Here is a 22915-nt window from a genome sequence, read left to right on the forward strand (position 1 = left end):
TCTGCATTTGAACCCAAAATTTCTGGCTACTGGAAGCAACCAGCTCCGAGGAGGCTGCTCTCTGAGGGTGCAACACAGAGGCTTCTCCCCAAGGAAGACTCTTGGTGTACCTGTGTCCCCAGCACCTTCCTCTTCCTCCTGGGCCTGCCCCTTCCTACCTGCCCAGGGCCCGGGTCACTCAGGCATGCTGGGACACCTGGAGCCCCCTCCGCCTTCTTAGCCTCCATGGGGTGGGGGCAGCTGTACACAGGGCCTGGGGCATCATCTCATTTCAGAAAAGGGTTTTCAGGCCAAACGCAGGGATAAAAGGCCATCTGTCCATCCCTCGGTGCCCAGCCCCAGCTTTCCCGAACAACATTCCTTTATGCCCGCCTGCCCGCCTCCCGCGGCCCCCGCCCCTCAGCACACTGCCTCCTTTCACCGCCTCTGTGGTCAGCTTGTTTGTTTGCTGTGCAGAGTGCAAGCTTTTTGTTGTCTTCTTCTTTTCTCTCCCCCTCGTGCGGCCTCCAAGCAAACCCTCTCTGGGGGCACTGCGTCTGGGGCGCCGAGGAGGGCTGGGGGCTGAGGCGGAGTCCATGCCAGGGGCTCGGGGGCACCCCGTGGCGTCTTCCCTGTCTAGGGCAGAGGAGGGCACGGGAAGAGACTTAGTGGGGGCAGAACTGTAAGTGGGCTGCTGTGTGGTTCGCCCAGCAATTATTTGAGAGTTCTCGAATCAGTGGCTTGGTCCCCCTGGGCCTCAGTTTCCCCCATCTGTGGAACACTTCCTGCCAGTCTCTCAGAGAGAATTGTGTTGATACCAGTGAGATGCCAGCTGCACATGTGAGGTGGCGATGTTACTCACCGGGGAGGTGGCACGGCTGTCCTAGGAGGCACATGGTTTGGAGGGGGAAAGCAAAATAAGCCAAGAGGCTAAAAAGGGCTGCCGTGTGCCTCACCCCCCAATTCAGCCCACCCCCCCATGTGCACCTCTTCCACATGGGGAAAACTGAGGCGACTTCTCGGGCCCCGAAGAAGGGGAACACGCCAGCCCTCGCTTCTGTACAGGAAACGAATGCCTCTCCCTTCAGGAGCTGTCCATGTGGGCCGCCACAGGCCGGGTAGGGTGGCTGTGTTAACTGCCAGAGCCTGGATCCTGCCACACCCTCAGCGTGGGACGAGAGGCGGAGTCTGGCCTCCCCATCTCCCTGGATGCTTCCCTCAGCTGCTCTCTTCCTGGTCGAAGTCCTTCTTCCGTGACTCTGCCTCGGTCCCAGGGGAAACCCGTTCGGGCCTCGTGTTCGTTTGCTAGCGCTGCTGTAACAGAGTCCCACAAAACCGGGTGGCTTAGGCAACAGAATTGTATGTGTCACAGCCTGGAGGCTGGAAGTCCGAGGGGTGTGGGCAGGATCGGTTCCTCTGAGGGCTGTCCCAGGCCTCTCCCTAGCTTCTGCTGGTTCGCCGGCCGTCTTTGGCGTTTCTTGGCTAAGGTCACATTCTGAGGTGCTGGGGGTTAGGACTTCAGCATATAGATTTGGGGTGAAACAGGCCTCTGCACTGGGAAATGAGGCCTTGGAGGTCACCTCTGCTGTGCATGGCCTGCGTCTCCACTGGGAGTCCTTTGTCCTCGTGGGTTCTGTCTTCACTCCAGACACAACGAGGAGAAGAGAACCAGTAAAACCAGCAGCCGCCATCCACTTCCGTTCCCCGGCCTGCTGCTCGTCTCAGCTAGATTACAGGGAGGAGGAGGCCTAGGGTCGCCCCGCGTTAGGAGTCGCTGGGGCTCAGGTCCCCCTGGAGCCAGCCGGTCACGCCGCCCCCTCAGGGTCTTGGTGGAGCTGACGCTGCAGGCCCGGCCCACGTGGGTGCAGCCTGGGCGTCCGTCTGGATTCCTGGCTCTGGGAACTGTGCAAGGGAAGAAACCCTTGTTCTTACCTGTCCCCGTCTGTCCTTCTCTATGGCTGCACCAGGGGCAGGAGGGCTGCTGCTCGCCCACATGTTTCGGTCTAGCAGACCTCGGGCTGTGTTTGTGTCCAGACAGGTGGGTTTGGTCCATCTCATTTGTTTGTTTTAAATGCAAGTCAAATTTTAAAATTTGAGATTTCATACAAAAATCCAGTAGTGTTCCAGTTTTTCTTAGAAATCAGAAGGTCTGACAAGACTGGGCCCCACCCTCACTTGACCCGGGCCTCAGGCAGGGCCGCCCCCTCTTAATGGGGCCTGACCCTTCCCGTTGACTGCAGTCCACTCAATGTCTACAGTCTCACTGATCTTAAGGCCAAGTGACGATGACCACTGATTACTACACCTGCTCCATTTCTTTTTCCCTCTGTACCAACATCTGTAGCAAAAGGGTACCTCATGATTTCGGTTGTTGGTGCCTCATGGAGATGAAGAATACTCCTACATGTTTATTATGGAAACAAAATGGGTCTGTAAGAGGAACCACTCCCTGCCTGCCTCACTCATTGGTGTCAACCTTCGAGGGCAGAGCAGGAACTTGGGGTGCCCCTGCCAGAGAGAAACATCTCGTTGCAAGAGGAAGATCCTCAGGGCACACAGCAAGTTCATAGTGGTGGCTGGTTGAGAACTATACCCCTTAGTTTAGAGCTGAATTGCAGCGTCTAAAACTAGACCCTGGCCCTGTATCCTTCCCTCTGCCTCAGGCTGCTCCTGAGTGAGACTCCCTGAGGGACCGGTGTGCTCGGTGGACTGGCTGGAACCTCAGGGAGCTGGCAGGGAACAACTCCTGGGTGCTCTGTGAGTTTGGGTTTGAGCATGCCGAACTCAGTGTGAGAGAGGAGAGCGGAGGACGGACCCCGGGAGAAGGGGCGGTGGTGTGAGTAGCATCCTCTCCGTGAGAGGAGAGCTGCGGCTTGGGCTGACCTGAGAGGAAATAATGTTTTATGACCAGCCAGGAATTGGCACTGTGCTGGGAGAAACTAGGGTTGGTATTCCTGTTTCGCTGGCTTCTCTCCCCGCGGCCTTGAGCTATAGCTGGGACATCTAAGGGGCTCAACATGCCTTGCTAGCTGCCTCCACCACATTGCCCAACATATCCAGTGGTTCTCAGCTCAGGATGGACAGTGCCTGCCTACCCAGCCTCCTTGGCAGAGCGTATGGTCCTCTGTGCAAGTACACAAAGGTTTAAGGAGGTGTCGGGCAGTTGTTTACTTCCTTGCCCTGCTCACGTTTGGTGGCCTCCCCAGGCCTGGGCCTCCAGAGGTTAAAAGGCCACCATCTACTCATTAATATATTGTTCAGCAAGTGTTCGAGTGCTGATTTTGTGCCAGCTACTGGGGACCCAGCCGTGAGCAAGACAGCAGAGTTTCTACCCTCATGGATCTTGCATTCTAGCTTAGGAGATGATCACAAGGAATTGTGTAAGGAGAGTGAGAGGCTTTCATCCTGAGCACTGTCCTGCCGGACCCACCAGGGCCCTCCCAAACAGCCTTCGGCCTGATCACAGAAATTCTAGCCATGTCCCTGGCCTTCCTCCCCAGGGTGAGGAGGACGAGAGTGGCCAGGATGAGGGGTGGGTCTTCAGCTCCATTCTTGCTGGATAGTCCTGTGTCCCTCAGGTGGACCCTCTAAGAAAACTGTCATCTGACACAGGTAGGTTGGACACCCCAGGTCCAGCCACACCCATTAAAATAGATCGACCAGTATGTCTGACTATAGAATTACTCGCTTCCCTTACCAAAATACTGAAACTTATTTAATCTGAAGGCATCACCCAGAACAATTTTAAAATGCTGGAAAAGAGCCCACATGTTCTTCACTTTTGATGCTTTTTGGGTTTTAAAGCTTCCTTTGGCTTGCTGCCAGGATCAGGAGAGCCTTTTAAATAACGTGTGATGGAAGTTTCCAAGAAACTTTTGTTTTCAAAGTCTTTTAAAGCTTGAGTTGTACCCTCGTTCCCAGGAATGACCTTTACACACATCTGATTCATGCATGCTGTTTGCCTGTGGAATTCAAGGGTGAGCCCGGCTCAACTATAAAAATAAACACTGGGCATGGCAGTCTGGAAAACGCGGCCCAGATCAGTGTGTGTGGCGCAGCGGCTCCGAGCGAGACTCAGTTCTGGAACCCCCTGCCCTCCAGCTTCGGATGTAAGCAGCCCCCCAAGTGGGAATAGGAGACCTTCTTTGGGAGGCTCTTTGTCCTGTCTGCATGGGGAGATGGTTTTTCAGATCTTTTGAAATCTCACACCCAGACTCGAGAAACATGCTCAATGAATGACGCAGCAGAGGACACTTCCTTGCCCCTGCGGGTAGTTCTGCTCCTGGCCGTGCGGACGTGCTGCTTGTTCTGGCTCTCCTTGAAGTCTCCTCCTGTATTGGAGGTGTGTGCAGTCTTGTGATTGATAACCTGGGCTGCTGCCAGGGAGACTGTGGTCCCAGGGAGGCCACCCAGAAAGCACCTTGCTTACATCATCATTCTCGGGTTTCTTTGCCAAACGCCTATCACCGATGACATTACCACCTGGTGGCTCCAGGACTCTCAAATTGCGGTTAAGAGGGAAGGAGGAGACGGACAGGAGGAAACAGCTCCCACTTCCCTCCCTTCCTCCCTTCTTTTCCTCGTCCTTCAGGGGCAGCGCGCCCCCAGCGAGGCGGGTCCACGATTCAGGGGAACTGTCTTGAGAGCATCTCTTCCTGCCCCAGGCTGGGGACGACGGCCTGTGGGCCTCCCTCCCGCCCGCCCGGCTCTCAGGAAGGCGTCTCCGCTCCCTCACTTTGCCTGGGATGTTTCCAGTTGAATAAAAGTACTGTTTCCATTTTTAGCCAACATCTCTCTACCAAACGGGATTTTTCGTGGGTTTTAAAGTGAAACCTTAGGACTGGAACAAAGTGCACGTTCGATCTACTTCCTGTTACCCATGGGTTAGAGAGCCCTGGACCAACCACCCTAATCAAAGAGAACAGTTCCGTACAGTTCACGCTCCCAAAATTTTAGGTTGTAATTTTTCTACATTCATACATATTTTCAATTAGAACCTATATATATATATATATATTTTTAAATGTCAGTGTAAAATTACCAACGGCCCTTCTTCGGGAAGAACCGGCTTTTACTCTGAAAGTAGGCATTTCCTGCCTGTTTGGTATCGAAAATGTCCTTTTATTTACGAAACGCTGCTGATGGTGATTTTAAAAGTAGTTTTATCTGGCAAAATAAAATGCTGGCCATCTCATATCAGTCTAATGTACTCTTAGTTCTGTTCGTGTCTACCCTGTGTACCCAGCCAAAGGGCACTGAGAATATATGGCCCAAATTATTGGAATTTTGACCCTTGTATCTGAGCGCTGTCCTATCCAACCAAGACTGACACTCCCAGATGGTGTGTTCAGTCTCCTGGGCCACCTCTCTCATCTAAGCAGATGTGCTCACTCCATTCGTTTTACATTTCCAAGGAGCATGCGCCCTGCAGAGCTTCAGAGCTTTGTCCCCAGAGCCAGGCCCACAGCCCTGCAGGAGTCTGAGGAGGCCTTGGCTATTCTGCAGAGAACCAGCATTGAAATATGACCCACTCAGGAAATACGAATGGAGCATCTCATGGTATCAAGGGCCTCTCCTCGGCAGCCCAAGAAGAGGAAGCAGTAGTTTCCTGCCCTATTGGCATCTGTCACACCATTGGACAAATAGGATAATTTTCCAAATGTGACAAGAGGCAGGAGATTATAAATACCAACTGAGGCGGTGGAACGCATGGAAAGTTACGATTTTCTAAAAGTTGGAAAATGAAGAGATCGTTGCTAGCTAGAATGGTTAGGGACGTGCATGGGGATCGAGAGAATATTCTGGAGTCCAGCTGCTGGCTCCACCTCTCACTAGCGGCGAGACTGCCCGTGCCTAGGTCCCCTCACCTGTCAAGTGGGAATAATAATCGTGCCTACTTCTCATAGTTGTTATGAAGATTAAAGGGCTGGGCACATAGTAAACATCTATGAATATTAACCTCTGTCATCATCCTGGACAGGGTGACATTTGAGAAGGAAAATGCAAGGCGTGTTTAGAAAATGGCAAATGATCCCTGCTAGCTAGAGGGAAACATCAGGGTTAATCCAAGGGCATCGCAAGGGAGGTGTTTAGAAATACATGGGAAAGACTTTAAATATAGGGAAGTCAGCGATAAGGCAGCTTGCAGAGGACAATACTATGTTCACTTTTAGGAATGTGGTGTCAGAGGTGACAGCAGGGCTTTTGGGTCAGGCTATGATGTGGGCAGTTGGAAACATTCTCCAGGGGCGAGGAGCGGGGCTAGTGTCAGAGAGAGAGAGATGTGGGAGAGTCTTCTGAGCTGAGGCTCTGGCACATTACAGATGCTCAAATGTGTGTGCCTGGATGAGTGGATGAAGGCAGTGGCTCTGGATGAGGTCCTTATAGGAGGGGATAACTGAGAGAAGAGGGGGTGGCCATGGTGGTGCTTCACCGAGACCACCAGCCCCTGAAGAGGAGGCTGATATGGAGCCAGGGCTTCCTGTCTCTGCAGACTCCCCTTGATGATCCATTTTTCAGGCTTTCTCTGCTTTCTACTGCCTACTGCTTTCCCATTCATCACTACTCTGGGTGTCGAGGTCTCCATACATCTTTTGTGGTCCTCCAGTGAATAGAACTGCTGGTCTATATCACCTCCTGGATCACACCAGCTCTCCACACCACAGCAACAGCAGTAGTCCATGAAATAATCTTCAGGGTGGCCATATGCTAAATGAAGGAGCCTCGTAGTATGGTAGCCAAAAGAGCGGATGGGAGCCGAGTTCCCGTGACCTGAAATATGATGTTGCACATGAGGGCAGTGCGGGCCCTTCTGGCTTCTGCACTGGTCCCATCAGAGCGGCTTCAGGAGTGGAACATGGATCAAACCGTAATACTTAGAGACCCTGTTGTGTCCTAAGAGGGACTTGGGGGAAAGTACATGGCAGAGGGTGGGGTAGTGGATGTCCTCAAATATATATAAGTCTGCCAGGTGAAAGAGAAAGAGCCTGTACAGTCCTAGAGGGGAAAAAAAACAGGAGTGATCCCTGGAGACCTAAGGCAGCCAGCTGAGTGGAAGGGAGACTTCCCCAAGGACTGGAGCTCTCAGAAGAAGGTCCAGACTGGAGGCGGCGGAGGCACAGGCCAGACGGACGGGCGCTTCGTGCCCAGTGCCGGAGGCAGTGATCCTTCCTCCTGCTTCCAGAGGTGGTTTCTGCGGATGTGCCCAGAACAGACCTGTGTCTGCCACTCAGGGATGTCTGAAAAGTGCGACACAGACAAAACCACTCGGTGACAATACGCGTGATAACCCCATCCCTGTTTAGATGGCAGACCCCGAGATGAAGCTTTTATTTTGTTGAGAGAGACAATGGAGCCGCAACGAGTGGGTTTAAGGAGCCAGGAGAAGGAATGGACCACACTACCTAGGAAACCAGGAGAAAATAACTATCCAGAAGGGAGGGAGAGACAATAGCTGGATGACTAGAGACACTCCGGGATATTTTGAGGGTGGAACAGAATTAGAAGGGGCAAGATTATTATATAAGATTTATATTGGCTACTTAGGGAGTTTCACTGTATGATATGCGATAAAGTTTCCTCTTCTTTGTCCTTAAGAAATCATCAGAGATGCTTTTCTAAAGAATGCAGGTATTAGCAAGGTGACAAAGACTAAAAATACTGAGATACTTAGACTAAGACAGGCCCATGAAAGCCAGCTTTTATTTGGGTAACACATGGGTTTTCCCAGAAAATGTCAGCATCACCGTCACCATCGGCTTCTCATTTGGAAGCAAAAAAATGTAAGAATCGTGGCAGTCGCAACCCCAACCGGCCGCCCAAACAGTCTTCTTGGGTTCTTGTTGATACCCAGCTTCCAAGGCCTCCTCTATGGCCACAAGCACCAGTGTCCTTTAGTCACGGGGACTCAGAGGGCAGCCCCAACGCCCGCTCCCCCGCCCCTCGCCGCCAGTGGCAAGTGCTCTACCAGCCTTCCTGCAAGGAAGCACGAATGTCACCTACGTGCCAGCCCACCCTCTCCAGCCTCATGTGCTGTCAGGGCCAGCTGGGGCCACGTGATCCTCCCAGCACATTCCATTTCCTTCTGACTTTGCCTCTTTGCTGGCGTGATTTAACCTTGAGCCCATGTGGGCTCTGCCAGTTCCACCCTATGTGTGGCTGCACGGGAGTTCCCAGGGGGGCCGTCCCCCATGCTCCCTGCTGCCTTCCTTTCTTGTGCACATGTGGACCTAAATGGCCCCAGCCTGTGACCCATGGACTCTGTGGAATCACCAGGGACGGAGAGGATGTGATCGTCATCGGGTGTGGCACAGTGAGCTCGCCAGGCGACTCCCCGTGACTCCCTCTGCCTAACACCTGCCAGGGCCCTGGAGGGACTGGCAGGGACCTCCTTGCCCAGAGCATTCCCACTAATAGCTAATTCTCCTACAGTCTCATTGCCAGCTTCTTTTCTCTCCCAGATCTTTCTGCCTCTCGTCTTTGCCGAAATTATTTTTTAAGGGAGAAGAAAAATGTAGAAAATAACGCCTCCCACAACAGTATCTACCTGTTTTCAAATGCACTCAGGGTCCTTGACCTTCGCCCATCCTCCCCCACCATGAGACTCTCACCACTCCTGGCTGCCTCATCATGGGGTGGCTTGCGGCTCTCTGCCCCCACCCACTGTAAATAATCACCTCATTGCTGTCTCTCTCCAGGGTTCTGTGGAGAATGGGGCTGCAGCCTTTGCGAACACTCAGAAGACAGATCTGGCGATGGAACCCAAGCTCAAAGTGGTGGATTGGGACAAGGTAACTGGCACGGGATGGGGTGGGGTGATGATCAGGGCTCCCGGGGCCAAGGAGAGGGTGCGTGGAGTCAAAGGCTGTGGTCATGCATGACGTTTGTCCACGGAAGATGAAGACGGGAAGCAGGTGCCCACAGCGCACACGCATGACCTGGGCGGGACAAGCACAACCAAGGCTGCGGTGGGTGCAGGAAAGCTATGCACGAGGAGGTCTGCGCAGAGCCAGGCCTCAAACACCCCAGAGGGAGCGTCCCCACAAGGACCTCTGAAGCCAAGAAGAGCACAGTGCGGGGTCGGCAGGCCCGGGCCTGCCCAGTTTAAGTTGCGCGCAAGGCACAGCTACCCAGGCATCGGCACAGTCACCGGCAAGGGTCACCAGCTTGGGAGCCTGCTGAGGCAGGTGGGGACAAAGCTGGAGCTATCTGCAAGCTCTGTCTGCAGAGCCCGGTGACACACGTCTCTTGGCGTTCAGAGGCCAGCGTCTTGCCAGGGTTGGGCAGGCCCCACTTGTTGGTTGGGGGAGTGCTGAGCGCTCCGAGGCGGAAGCGGAGCCGCTCAGTGGAGGTGGGGCCGGGGCTCTGGAGGGAACAGATGTGGGAGCCATTTCCGTCCAACCTGGGTCGTAAGACTGTCCCCACGCCTCTTTGCCATTTCCTCCTGGAAGAGACACAAGTGTGTATATCCATAAATGTCGCCTGCCTGTGCTAGATACTGGGACAAGAGACAAACAGGACAGGCCCCGCCCCCAGGCTTGCAGCCTGGTGAGCAAGAAGCACTCCCAAAAAACACAAGTGACCAGAGGGGTGACCGGAGACTCCAGGAAGCTCACTGTTTGCTGGGACCTTTGGCCAGGACTCCTGAGGCCCTGACCCCAGGAACTCGGGGACGACATCTGTCCTTTGAGAATTGCCACCGCCTCCGATGGACCCTGTCCGCCTGTCGCAAAGACACGAGTTAGTGCTCTCCCAGAGAGGCCAAGTCTGTTCTGTGCCCTTCCCCTTCAAGAGGCACATAACCAAAAGGGAAATCAAAGGCCAGTGAGGGCCAAGGCCAGACCGGGCCACACAGCGTACCCCCCAGAGGGCTCGCCAGAACCTGGCGTCCTGACCTCGATACCTGAGCTTGGCTACAATTGCTTGAGGCCAAGGGCCGAGGCTGGGGGGTCTTGGTACAAATGGCTGACTTTTCTGGAAGCTTTGGGGACTTGGGCTTTTTCTGTGAGGGAAGACAGCCAGCTTGAATGAGACAAGGCCCCTAGATGCTGTGGAGTTAGGATCCTGGAGAAGGAGCTGCAGTGGGAGGCGAGGACAGTGTGGGGACGAGGGCATGACCCGGGAGTGAGCTGCAGCGGGTCCAGCTCCAGGCTCAGGGCCAGTGGATGGAGCCGAAAGGAGCCGTGAAGAGGGGTTTGGGGCCGACCTTGGTGGGCTTGGCTTAGGGGTTGAAGGTTGGAAGGATAATCTTCTAACGAGAGAGCTGATTGAGAGAGCTGACCAGGGCTGGAGAGATGTCCTGCTGTGGGGCGCGTCCTCCTGAGGCCTCCTCGTGGGACGAGAAACCAGGTGGCAGCCCTGCACCCCACACTGCGCCCTACATGTCCCCCTGCGTCCTGGGACCCAGCCAGCCAGGGGCTTGCCCCAGTGCTTGCGGTGGAAGCCACCCCCGCTCCTGGCTTCTGGGCACACCTGTCCTATTTGTCCCACTGTCTCTTTCCACTGCTTCACTGTGTCCATGTCAGAGCGCTGCCCTGGCAGCCTCCTCCACCCTGACCACTTTGGGGACCAGCTGGCTGGAACCAGATGAAACTGGTGTGATTAGAAGGGTTTGCAGAAATTCCTGCCCAAATCACCCCGGGCATGGGAGTTAGGGCCAAATTAACACTTGAGCTCTACCATGCGCCAGACACTGTAGGCCAAACGCTTTAAATATATTATCTGATTTAGTCCTCTAGAAAGTAGAAGAGATGCAATGATCAGATCCTGCTTTAACTAATGAAGAAGAGCATAAGCCTCTTGCCCAGAGCCAGTCTGCTGGTGAGCTTAGCATGGCCAGTGCTTACTGACGGCCCCCGCTTCCCTGCCCAGCACCCCTCCATGTGTCCCAGAGACTGTGACTGGGAGAAAGGGTGGCATAAGGGAGGGAAAAGGCTGAGCAGGGGAGAGGGAGGCATCCCCAAAGTTCTGCCACCTCCCCTTCCCCTTCTCGTGTCTCAGGCTAAGCCAGACACCAGCAGAAGCCCCAGAGGATGCGAACCACTCTGTCCCCTAAGAGACAGGTAGAATTATCCAGCCAGGTGTGTCACAAAACAAATGCAAGGGTGGGCTCTCAAAGCCACCTTGGCACATGTGCACACTACACACACACACACACACACACACACACACACACACACACACACACACACACCACACATGTACATACACACACCACACACACACATTAGCATTGGGGCTGCTCCGAGCATCCTCAGGGCCTGACAGATGTTGATGTTGGCCATGTGGGTTTAACTTTTTGGAACCTTCAGTTAAGTCACTGAGAACTCACAAAAAGAGCTCCTGGATCAGAACCAGGGCCCTCTTGGCCGGCCCGCCTCTGGGGAGGGCCAACCTCGTCCCTGTGGGTGCGGCCCTGGCTCACCTCCCAGCATTCTGCCCCCGCCCCCGTTCCCTTGGTCCCCTTGATCCTCCCCAGAGTAAGTGTCTGGAGGGTCTGGCTGCCCAAAGGGGTCAACAGGGACCTCCCGAAGACTATCTTTGCCAGGCCAGGGTCTAGGGTTTTCTTCCTGATCGCCCCCTTGCCCAGAGCTCCTAGCCACTCTTCCAAAAAGCTCAGGAGTGCTCAAAAAATACCCACCCCCAATTCCCCGGAGAGAAACCGCCGTCTGTATCCATCCATGCGAAGTCGGTGGATGAGCAGGCTGGGCGCTGGGGATGCCGCTGGGTGACCGCAGACAGCTCTGGTCTGTTTCTCCCTCAGCGGGATGGAGGATCCTGTGGGGTTGTCAGCGCCATCCGGCGAAGTGTACAAAGCGGGTATCCAGAAGTGAGCTGCCTGTGCAAGGCCAGCCTCTCGTGTTAGGATGAGCACACTGGGGCTGTGCTTTCGTCCCAAGCACTTAGGTCACACTGGCTTCTTACATGGTGCATGGCCATCCTTCCTCTGCCTCTAGGCCTCAGCCCCTTCGCCCGCTGCTCCCTGTCCACTCTTATCTCTCTGAACCTCACGGGGTGGGGGGCCTGAGGCCACCTCCCCTGGGTGCAGGAAGGGGCGGGTGGACTATGGTATAGGGGCCCCCAGTTGGACTGCACAAGGTGGCCTGCAGCTGCCCCTGCAAGGTGACCAAGAGCCCCCACAGACCCCCACACTAGACACCCTGCTGGGCCCCTCACAGCCTCTGTGCTGGGAGTTCATAGCCATGGAGGTCCGGGACCAGCTGATAGGAGGCCTCCTGGCCCTGGGTTAGGGACCTTGGGTTCTGGAGCAGGACAGACTCATGTGCAGGTCTCACCCCACGCGTGTGCGGCTGAGCATCTGATCTGTCTCCCTGTCTGTAAAGTGAGGTCGCTGCAGGCCGCAGTTCTCAAAATCATGGCTTGTAAAGGAAAACAGATGCAGTCTAAGCCCATGACAAGGATGCAGAAACAGTGTCTGAGGATTCTTATCAAGCTTCGTGTCCTCACTCCCCTCCTTACTAGACCCCACTGGTTGGAAGCCCATCTCTGCCTTCCTGGCTCAGAACTCTGCCCTGGAGCTATATGAGTGGACATTTCTTTAAACAATTGCCTTCGCTCATGGCTGTGGTCGTGGGAGGAGCTGCTGGCACAGAGCAGCTGCCCCCTCTCTCTACATTTGCTTCTTCTGGGGAGAAGCAGATGCCCTCCCCGCTTGCTGGTCCTGCATCTGGAAGGAGTTCTGTGCCGCCTGGCCCCCGTGCAGCCCGGGAGGAGGTGGACCTGGCCAGTGGGTGGGAGAGAAGAGAGGAGGCCCCCTCCCCAGCTGGCGGCACACTTGCCCTTCCACCCACCCTCTGGGAGCCGGCTGCCCTTTCCCCCTGCCCAGCCCTGCGGCAACTGCATTCCTGGCATAGCCCTGAGAGGCCCTCCCCCTCCTGTTGGGGCAGAGCTGTGGAGCGTGGGGCGGGGGGGGATGGGACACACACACAGTTGGCACGAGGCGCTTTGGCCAAACTTACCCCAGACTTACGTGAGCTTCCTGGGACCCAGCCTGTTGCTTGGGGTCTTTTCATTCACCAAAGAATCTCCCACCCTAATTAGCCTACTCCGGAGCAGTTTCTAGGCATCCTTCCTGTCTCTAGGCCTCAGCCCCTTTACCCCAGGCATTTCTCACCCTCATCCATGCAGCCTGGCTTTAGCTGGGCAACCCTGAATGAATCACTTGCTCTCTCTGAGCATCTGAGGTTCCACAGCTCTAAAAAGAAGTTTTGCTGTTGTGAGGATTGCTATGGAAGACCCCAGATGCCTGGGAACTAGAAGTATGATCAGTGGCATGTTCTTCCCTCCTTTCCCTCCTACAGAGGCTGGCAGACCTTTGATGATACCTTCTCTGTGTCCCCCAAGGAAGTAGAGGTGGCAGGGGGATAGGACCAGGCACCAGCTCAGGAGGAGGAGAGCCATTTGCGTGGGAGGGTTAGCCAAAGTGGCCTCCGCCAGGTACAGTAGGAAGTGAAATTTATCATGGGTCCCTCCCTGAATCCGAAGCTGTCATCTCTTGTCATCTGTCATCTCTTGCCATCCTCCCTTCTCAAGCTAGCTGCCATATTGGAAATGACGAGCAAGTGGGAGGTGTTGAACATATGAGTACCCAGCTGAGAATTTCTCCTTCAGTAATCAGGCCTGGGAGAGAATTGAGAAAGGACACCCTGTAAGTACACGTACCATCTAAATCAAGGTTGAACCCACAGTGAATGTCCCAGCTCCTGAGAGATCGTGTAGAGGATGCTACAGCTGGGGGAATGGAGGCTCCCTCTCCAAGACCAGCCAACCCCATTACGAGAATCGCTCAATCCCTCTGGGCCTCAGTGTCCTCATCTGTAAAATGGGGAGCAGGTCAGCAGGCCTGGATTTCTATATTAACATGCAAAGCTAGCTTTACTTCCCCCTAGAAGCGTCGGCGGAGGCTCCGGCGCGGAAGTGTAGGTTTTGGGCTTCGAGGACTGAGGGAGATGTTTGCAGCAAGACAGTGAGCTTTCTTGGGATTCCCCCAGGGTGGCGCTTCAGTCCCAAGGGTGAAGTGGCCCTCCATAAGCACCAAGGAGGGCTACCTTGCAGAAATGCACTAGAGGCTAGCCCAGACTCAAGGCCGTCCAAGGCCACTGAGCTGGTCACAGGCAGCCTTAGACAGCAAGTCCACCATTTTTATGGTGTCTAGTGCCTGCTAGTCTACCCAGGGAGGAACCAAAGTCATGTGCGAAGATCAGACGGGCAGCAGGTCATCAAACGAGACCACTGTGTTCGGCGGGTGGGGGACACTGGGTCTGGTTCCACCACACCTATAAACAAACCTCCTCAGCAGTCTAGCTCTCACAGTCTACACCTGCTCTGTCCTTTGTTCGGTCCCCTTCACGATAGAGCATAAGATTCAGGCCTAAATTTATGCTTGCTACTTACCTAGACATTTGTTCCTGGGTCTCAACTGAATCAAGCTGATGAGTCCTACGCTGTTTTCTATTCGCTTTACGAAATAAGGGCAACAAAGATCAGTAGGTAGAAATTTGCCTAAACTACTTCAAGGTTCAGAGAGAGGCCCACTTGGCCGTACCCCTGTGCCGTAACTGGAAACATTCATCATATAAAGTAGATAATTCAAATTAAGTGTACAAATGAAAACCAGGCACAGAGTGTCATGTGTAACATGCAAAAGTGGAACGTATAAAAAGCAGGGGTTTCATCTGAGAGATGGTGATGAGTTATCATCCTTACAGTAACAACCAGGGGGAAATACAAAAGGGCATAGCTAAAGAACCAATAGAGGAGATTATATAGAATATTTTGAAATACTTGATTAATGCGAACAAGACAAGAAAGGAAGATCGGAGGAGACAAACAGAAAACAAATGGCAAGGTGGTGGATCAACCATATCATTAAACGTGAATGGACAAAACATTCCAATTTAAAAGACACATTGCCCGACTAGATTAAAAAAAAAAAAGCAAAACCCAACTATATGCCGTCTGCAAGAGATGTACTTTAAATGTTAATGTATATACAGGTTGAAAGTAAAAGGATGGGAAAAAATAGACCGTACAAATGCCAAGCGTAAGAAAGTCTGGCGTGGCCCTGGCAAATCAGACAAAGTGGGCTTCATGACAAGGAATGTTACCACGGACCAAGCTGGCTATTTCCCAAGGATAAAGAAGCCAATTAATCAAAAAGACGTAACTGGGCAAACTTGGGCAAGTTACTCTGCTTCGATGTCCCATCTGTAAGACAATAATAATAATAGTCCTTGTCTAGTTAGGGGTATGGCGAGGATCAAATGGTTTAACTCATGTAAAGTGTTTATAACCATGCTTGGCACATAGTAAATGCTCGGCGAGTGTTAGTTCTCAATGCTGTTGCAACTGGGACGAAGCCTCGAGCTCTCACTATGACCCTGTCCTGGCTTCTTCTGAGGTGGGGTGCTGAAGGCTGCACAAGATTAGGTGTAAACACAAGCCACTAGCTGGTTCCTCCAGTTCTTTTTCCTGGTGGTGGTGGTGGTGGTGGTGGTGGTGGTGGTGGTGGTGGGTGTGTCGGTGGGTGTATCCATTGAATCTGTTTCCTGCTATACCCAAAGGAGAAAGTCAAGGAGGCATGGATGAATGGAGCCGGGAAGGGAGCAACTAGGTGGGGTTTGGATGACTGCCTGGTTTAACTGGTGCTGGATGGGGTAGCTCCGTGCTAACCTGAGTCATTTTCCAGTCCAGGAAGCAGGAAGGTAGCCAGCACCTGGGAACCCTGGGAACTGCCGAGTTCACATAACAGGAGCCACAACCATTTTGGGGTCTTTCCTCTTGGTCATAGGCACAGAGAGAATGCCCAGCACCCTTCCCTGTTTGCCTGAGACCCCTACACCCCTGCTGCCTGTTCCAAGCCTGTGATGGTGGAGCTAGTTTCACCTCTGGCAGGGCTGGGACACCTGCTGGGACTGAGCCAGCTCTGGCAGGGAGGCTTGTACAAGGATGAATTTCCAACCAGGGATGGGGGAAGGCAGGTTCGAGAATCTCCGTTGACTCTCCCAGGCTTCGCTGCTCTTCTTCCCTGTACCTCTCCTTCTCTCCTTTCCTTTCCTGACACTACCTCCCTTCTCTCCTGAAACACCACTAAACCACCTTGCCTGGCATGTCGCATCCTGCTGAGCGCTTTATGCAGTCACCATTATTATGACTTCCGTTTCATAGCTGGGGAAACTGAGGCTCAGAGACATCAAGTAATTTGCACAAGGTCGCACAGTAAGTGACGGAGCCACGATCTGTACCCAGGCCTGATTCCAGAGCTGAAACTCTCATTAAACACTAAGCCATGCAAAGCAAAGATGGCCTCTCATGTTTCTGTTTATTCTTCCTGGCACCTGGAAATGTAGACCTGAAATAACCAATGAATTTTTGAATGCCTGATTGAATGGATGAATGAATGCACTGCCCAGGCCAACACTGAAAGAAAGCTCATGGTGGAGGGGAAAAGGCCTATTTCATTCCTGGTGCAGAATGTATTGGCTCCTACACCTAAGGAGTTCTAGGCAAGCTTCAGGCATGGCTGAATCTGGGTGCTCAGGTGTCATTACCTGGATTCGGTGTCCCTAGATCCTGCCTTGGCCATCCTCTGTGTTGAGTGAGTCTTCAAGCAGGCTCTGCTGGCAACGCCAAGGTCACACCCTGCCAACTTAGCAACTCCAGCAGGAAGAGAGGTTGTCTGATGGCTTATTGCACCAGCTTAGGTCATGGGCCTGTCCTGGATCCCAATTCTATGGCCAGGAGCTGAGAACAGTGGTTTGGTCAGTCCCGGATCACTCAGGTGGGAAGGTGGGTGGCCCCATACAGACCACCTGAGGCGGAGGATGGGGACCGAGATGCTGTAACTAGGAGATGAGAGAATGAATGTATGCAGGCGTGACTCTCAAGTGTCCATGAACTTTGTCTCTTGCAGGACCTGGTAGACTGGCAGAAGCCTCTACTGTGGCAAGTAGGCCACTTGGGAGAGAAGTACGATGAGTGGGTCCATCAGCCGGTGACCAGGCCCATCCGCCTCTTCTACTCAGACTTCGTCGAGTCCCTCTCCAAGACTGCCTGGTGAGCGCTGCACTAAGCTGTCCCGCTCTCCTAATGGTGCCCATCAGATACAATAACGGAAGGGGCAGTTGGGTTCGCCCCCACCCCACCACGCCAGCCCAGAGCTATACTGTAAGCTCTCGGGGACAGTGGAACGTGCCGTAGACATAATTCATTCTTATATGCCCGGTTTGTCTGTTGACTGAGTGACAAAGCGACAGGTAGCCAGAAACCACTGTAAATGTTCTTCCTGTTCTATTCCATATTCCTATGAAAGGTTTTCAGCCTGTAATGTCCTGTCCATAAAAACAATTTTGCCTGCAATTAGCTCCTTTGCCACAAGAGGTCAGCATCCATCTAGCTGCTAGAGTCCGTAGTCGCAGAAACACAGTTTTTTTTTCTGCCAGTAATTCATCTCAGAGATGGGATAGATAGATTCACAGCCTTTCTCTTGCTTCTTCCTCCCTACCCCCAGCAGTATCCCTTTGACCCCACGTTTCCATATGCTTTTTATACACGGTTTGGTATCATCTCATCTCCCCTCTAGTCGAGAGGTATGTCTCGGGAAGCTAGGCCCTGCTGAGCCTCCAGGCATGTCTCTCTCTCACTCTGCTGGCCCTCCTGCAGGTACAGCGTCCCTGTCATTTGGATGCCTCTGATGCTGTACCTCGGTTGGTCCCACTACCGAACCCTGGCCCAGGGCAACGTCCGACTCTTCGCAACCTTCACGACAGGTAACGTGGGTTCCTTTCTGATTTGCTCCCGTGGCTCCCGGAGCTGGGAGACCTCAGTGGCCCTGAGTTTTTAAAACAGAGAGCCCCAAGCCACATCACAAACATTTTTAAATGAGACCTATCTGTAGAAATAGTCTTCCAAAGAAAAGCATTGTCAGACTCCCCCAAAACCCAAATGGATTACAAAAAAAAAACAAACAAACAGCAACACATTAGCAGAAACTAAGTGAAATTATTCGTTAGGAGACATAGCACTAAAGGAGACTTATCGTTGAGTCTAATACTGGAAAACATATGACCTGGGATTCTCAAGAAACTAAATGAAATCATTCACCAGGTGGCCCAGCTGAGAGCTGAACTCAGAATGGTCCATGAACACGGCACAAATTGGAGCCTGGGACAGAGAGATCTGGGAGTGTCCTCTGGTAACTCCTGGGCAAAGGTTCAGGCAGCAGAACCACTGACTCGGAGTAACAGCCCCACTAACCTCTACTAAGCGCTTGCCACGTGGCAAGCCCTCCCAGCAGCCCGTGAGAAAGGTGCCATCATCACGTCCTTTTAGAGATGAGGAAATGGAGCCTCAGAGAAGTCAAGCAAGTGATTCAGGGTCACGTGACTAGGATCTGGCTGCCAGGTTCTTCCCTCCCCCTGCCCGCCCCTGCCACCAGTTAAAGGGACTGGGATAGAGAGAAGGGCTGACACGGAGTGACTTTCAAAGAGCCTATGGGACTGAGCGTCTCAGGGCAGCCCTGGGTTTGGGTTTGGGTGTGGTCACTTCCTCCAGCCTGCCTCCCAAGCTTACCGCCTATCTTGGGCCTACCTGCCCAGGTAGACTGTTTGTCCTGGCATAGCCTGCCTCAGGGAGGTGCTGTGCCATGGTGGATGGCTCAGGTGGAGGCCAGGCTGGGGGACACGCAGGAAAGATATGCCGCTATAGCTCAGGCGGGCTTTCCTTTCCTGGTCATGTGTAATGTGCCTGACCGTGAACTTTCGGAGCCCCCCACTCCTCTGCCAGATGCGGGCTCCTCCTCCCCACCTCCAAGGCTTCTCTCCTGCTCACCTCTTCTGGGAGTGGCAGGTCGAGGGCCTGAATGGTTTGGAATAGCTAGGCCACAGCCATGGCAATGGGAGCCTCAGTTCTCCCACCTGGTCAGGATATGGCGAGGGATGAACAGGCTGCAGGGAGCCTAGAACTGCTCCCGGTCACCAAGGGTTAACATGCACGCCCTGCGAGCCAAGGTTACCCTTTTCAGCCCACGCTAAATAGTTCAGGCACAGCACAGGGCTTGTTGCTCTGAAGGCCTGTGAACTGAATCGCCCACTGTCCGCCCGGCTCTTCCCTAACAATCACCAACAGTAGCAGTGCAGCCAGGGCTGGTGGCTGGAGGGGGAAGGGGGATGCCAGAGCTTTGGCCCAGGTCCCTCTGCAGGATTCCTCTAGAGATGCCACTCGGTACCAGGTCCTGCGGATGGTCCGACAGGGGTGATGCTGGGGTGAGGGGGCGGGCGGAGACTTGACCTATAGGAGGGACTCTTCTGCACAGCAGGGAGGGCTCAGTCAGAACCGCAGGCCTCTGCAGAGAGCTGAGATGTGCTGTTTAATAAAGGTCCAGTGTAGAGCCTGTGACCATGAGGCCAGCAGTGGTGGTATGAGAGTTATGTCTCCACATACCTCCCTCATCCTCCAGCTCATCGTGCAAGGCACAGGCCCCCGGCAGAGAAAATAATTGCCACAGGACAAGGCATAGGGAGGCTGAGCAGAGTCACAGCACAGCTGCCGAACGAAGAGTGAACCGGAATCAATGCAGAAGAGCCTGGTGCCGAGAAGCAGTGGAAGCTGAATGTAGATACCACTTTAAGGCTGCAATTCCTAGACGTGTGCGTGAAAGTGTTTTGGAAAGCAAGAGAGGTTCTGCTCATTCAGAATGGCCCCCAGAGCAGTGCCTGGGAGCCAGTTAGAGTGAGTGCCAGGCCGAAACCTAGTGATCCTAGGTGGGGATGCAGGTCTCCAACGGCATTGCACATGGGAGCCCCAGCGAAGGTCAAGATTAAAGTCTGGGGCCAGGAATGCTCCTTTCCCTGCTGACAGAGAGCTAAGCAGTAAGGAAGGGCTCCTGCACTCTGGGGTGGGGGCCAGGGAGCTGGGAAGCTCTCCCCCATCCAGGGACCCTCCAGATCTCTCCAAGGAGAATCGAGAGAAGGTGGGCACGAGTAGGATCGCGAGTTAGAACTTAGATGCAATTTGATTCATTATATTTAAAAATTATAGTAGCTACTTGTTATATATGATATTATATTAGTATAAGTATTAATATGTAATACGTTGTTTTTCTTATATATATACTTATCACACAATCAGGTATTATATTCTCTCTGTCCTTCACGATGGGTAGGATATTTCACTGTTGAGATAACATGTAGGTGGTGCAGAGCCAGGATTCGAACCCAAGTCTGCAAATCTAAAGCCCATGCTCTCCGCACTTCACCAGAATGTGTTTGGTGGGACCCTGGAGGATCAAGGCTTCCCTGGAAGCTGAGCCTCTGGCCAACCTGAGCAGCCCAGCCGAGTCCAAATGGCCACTCGCAGGCAGTATTGTTAAGCAAGAACGTTATACCAGATGTGGACACAGCAGGCTCCACCGATGAGAGATGTCAGACTGGCTTAACACCTTATTTAGACAGATGGATCTGTTGGGGACTGAATCTTAGCTGCATCACGTGTTAGTTCCCAGTTGAGGCATGAAAAATCTCCCCATTGCACAGAGTCACTTGGAACCATTTTATCAGAATGGGGCTGGGCCTCAGATCTGGTCCAAAGAGCTGGAAAGTCACTTCCCTGTCCTGCCTTCCTGGACGTTCTTTCCTCAGCAGCCACCTGCGGTCATACACACTGGGCACGCCCCTGCAGAAGTGCTTCCTTACTCAGAACCAGAAGCTGCCTCTCTCTGGGCCTGGTTCCACCCTTGGTCCAGCACGGATGAAACCTGATCCCACACAGCCCTTCAGAGGCTAATGTTCGCCCATGAATTGCCAGCGAGTGTCTGAGCGCCTGCTGTGCCAGGCCCTGGGGACCTAAAACGAAAGGCCCATTCTGCCCGTAAAATGCTCATCACCTAGTGGGGAAGAATGAATGAGTCAAAGCGCAGCCACAGTTCAGTGCGGTCGGTAAAGGGTGATGTGGAGGCAGCGCCCGAGCCTCGAACGCACATCTGCGCACCTGCGAGGCTCCTCTCAGGAGGAGACGCATGGGCTGAATCTCCGCAGGGAAGGCAGGCAGGGAGGGAATTCCAGGGAAGGAAACGTGAGCACAATCAAGGCTACGGGGGAGGAGGGCGAACATGGTACGTCTAAGGAGCTGGAAGGAATTTGGTTTGGCCCCAGTCAATGGTGACAGGAAGACAAGGCAGGGATGTGGCCAGTGGGGTCAGGTCTTGGGGAACCTCGAGTGCCCTGTCGGGGATTTGGGCTTTGCCTGAAGGCAATGGGGCACCTAGAAGGGCTTTCACAGCATGCGCAGGGTTGGCCTAGAAGGCCGAGGCAGTCATTGGAGCCAGTGGAGATAAGGTAATGGGGGATTCAGAGCAGTAAACTGACCTGACAGAGATTTTTTTGATTGAGGTGAAATTCACATAACATAAAATTAACCATTTTAAATGAACGATTCAGTGGCACTTAGTACATTTACAGTGTTCCGGAACCACCGTCTCTGTCTAGTTCCAAAGCATTTTCATCGCCCCATAAGGAAACCCTGTACCCACTGAGCAGTTGCTCCCCATTTCTCAAGCCCCAAGCCAGATCCTTTGAGAATCTGAAAAGTTGTAGACTCGCTCCCCAGAGAAAATGCACACAGATATATCATTTGGGATATCATTTCAGTGGGTTCACACTGTGGAATCCAACAGCTCACCTCTGGATGTTCATGAACCTGCGTGATTGCTGATTCAAGAAGAAAGTGATCACTGATGTCGTATGCCACTGCCAAATTAGAGATGAATTGAAAAAATGACTTAGATCTGGCAAGAAATACATCCTGAATGGCCTTTGAAGTTCTTCTTCACAGAAGACAGGCTTTGGGGGCTTGACGAGCGCATGAGAAGCAGTGGAGACTTGAGTCTAGCTTTCCTTTTCAGTGGGCTTGGCTATGAAGGGACAGAGTCTGTTATAGGACAGTCTTAAAGACAAGCAGAAGAGCCAGGGGAGAAGGAGAAGTCAAAGATCCCCAGAGGGAAGGGAGGAGGCTGAGGGCTCGGCACTGCCTAGCAGGGTGAGCTGGCCACACCCTCTTTCACGTGGCCAATGACGAGGCTTCCCTTGTGAGGCTGGAGTGAATCCCTGTAAAACACTTGAAGAGTGCCTAGCAGGTAGGTGCTCACCCATTATCATTATCATTATTATTATTACCCACCTCATCCAGTGCTCAAGTGCCTGGGGCACACCTCTTTTCTGAGGAGCAAGAAGGAAGTTCCAGGGTGAGGGCCCGAATGTGGTTCAAGGTGGAAGGGAGCATGTGTTGGGAGCCGTTCTCTCCCTCCCTCTCATACTCCCCAAAGCCTCTTTTCTCCGTGAAGTAGGAGGCTGGGTGGAAGGAGATGGGGGATGTTTGAGGGCAGGCCGGACGAGACCTGAGCCTGGAGACATAAAAGGATCTAGCTGAGGTTGAGGCACCACACCCAGGGCCATACAACTCTCCCTCCATGCTCAGTAGCTTAGGGGTGGCTGAAGAGGCAGTTCTTGTACTGATCCAGGGCTGGGAGTTCATGGGGTAGTGAGAGAGTGAAGGTCGAGAGGGAATGGCTGTCTCTGGAAAACAGCTTGGTGGTTCATTGAAAGGTCAAACATAGGTACGATATGACTCAGTGATTCTACTCTTAGGCATTACCCAAGACAACTGAAAACGTGTGCCCACACAAAAATTTATCCATGAATGTTCATAGCAGCATTGCTCATAATAGCCAAAAAGTAGAAACAACACAGATGTTCATCAGATGGTAAGTGGATGAACAACTGCGGTATAGCCATACAATGGACTATTATTCAGCCGTAAAAAGGAATGAAATCCTGACATGCTATAGTATGGATGAACCTTGAAAATATTATGAGTAAAAGGAGCCAGTCATAAAAGACTGCATATTGTAGGATTCCATTTATAT

General features: G+C 53.1%; 1 protein-coding gene and 1 long non-coding RNA gene across 2 annotated transcripts in view; one reads left to right on the forward strand and one right to left on the reverse strand.

Annotated features, from left to right (window-relative positions):
- Positions 1-22915, forward strand: part of FA2H (fatty acid 2-hydroxylase) — a 44499-nt gene that overhangs the window by 15690 nt on the left and 5894 nt on the right. The window contains 3 exon segments of the mRNA XM_039881074.1: positions 8676-8768; positions 16910-17052; positions 17659-17765. Coding sequence (XP_039737008.1) covers positions 8676-8768; positions 16910-17052; positions 17659-17765 — 343 coding nt within the window.
- Positions 7653-13308, reverse strand: LOC120617376 (uncharacterized). The gene is made up of 3 exons (XR_005656901.1): positions 12957-13308; positions 9594-9700; positions 7653-9421 (listed from the first exon to the last, which is right to left on the reverse strand). It is a non-coding gene; the product is annotated as an uncharacterized LOC120617376 (long non-coding RNA).

This window comes from Pteropus medius, unplaced genomic scaffold, assembly GCF_902729225.1.
Source record: "Pteropus medius unplaced genomic scaffold, Ma_sr-lr_union100, whole genome shotgun sequence".
Classification (NCBI taxonomy): Eukaryota; Metazoa; Chordata; class Mammalia; order Chiroptera; family Pteropodidae; genus Pteropus; species Pteropus medius.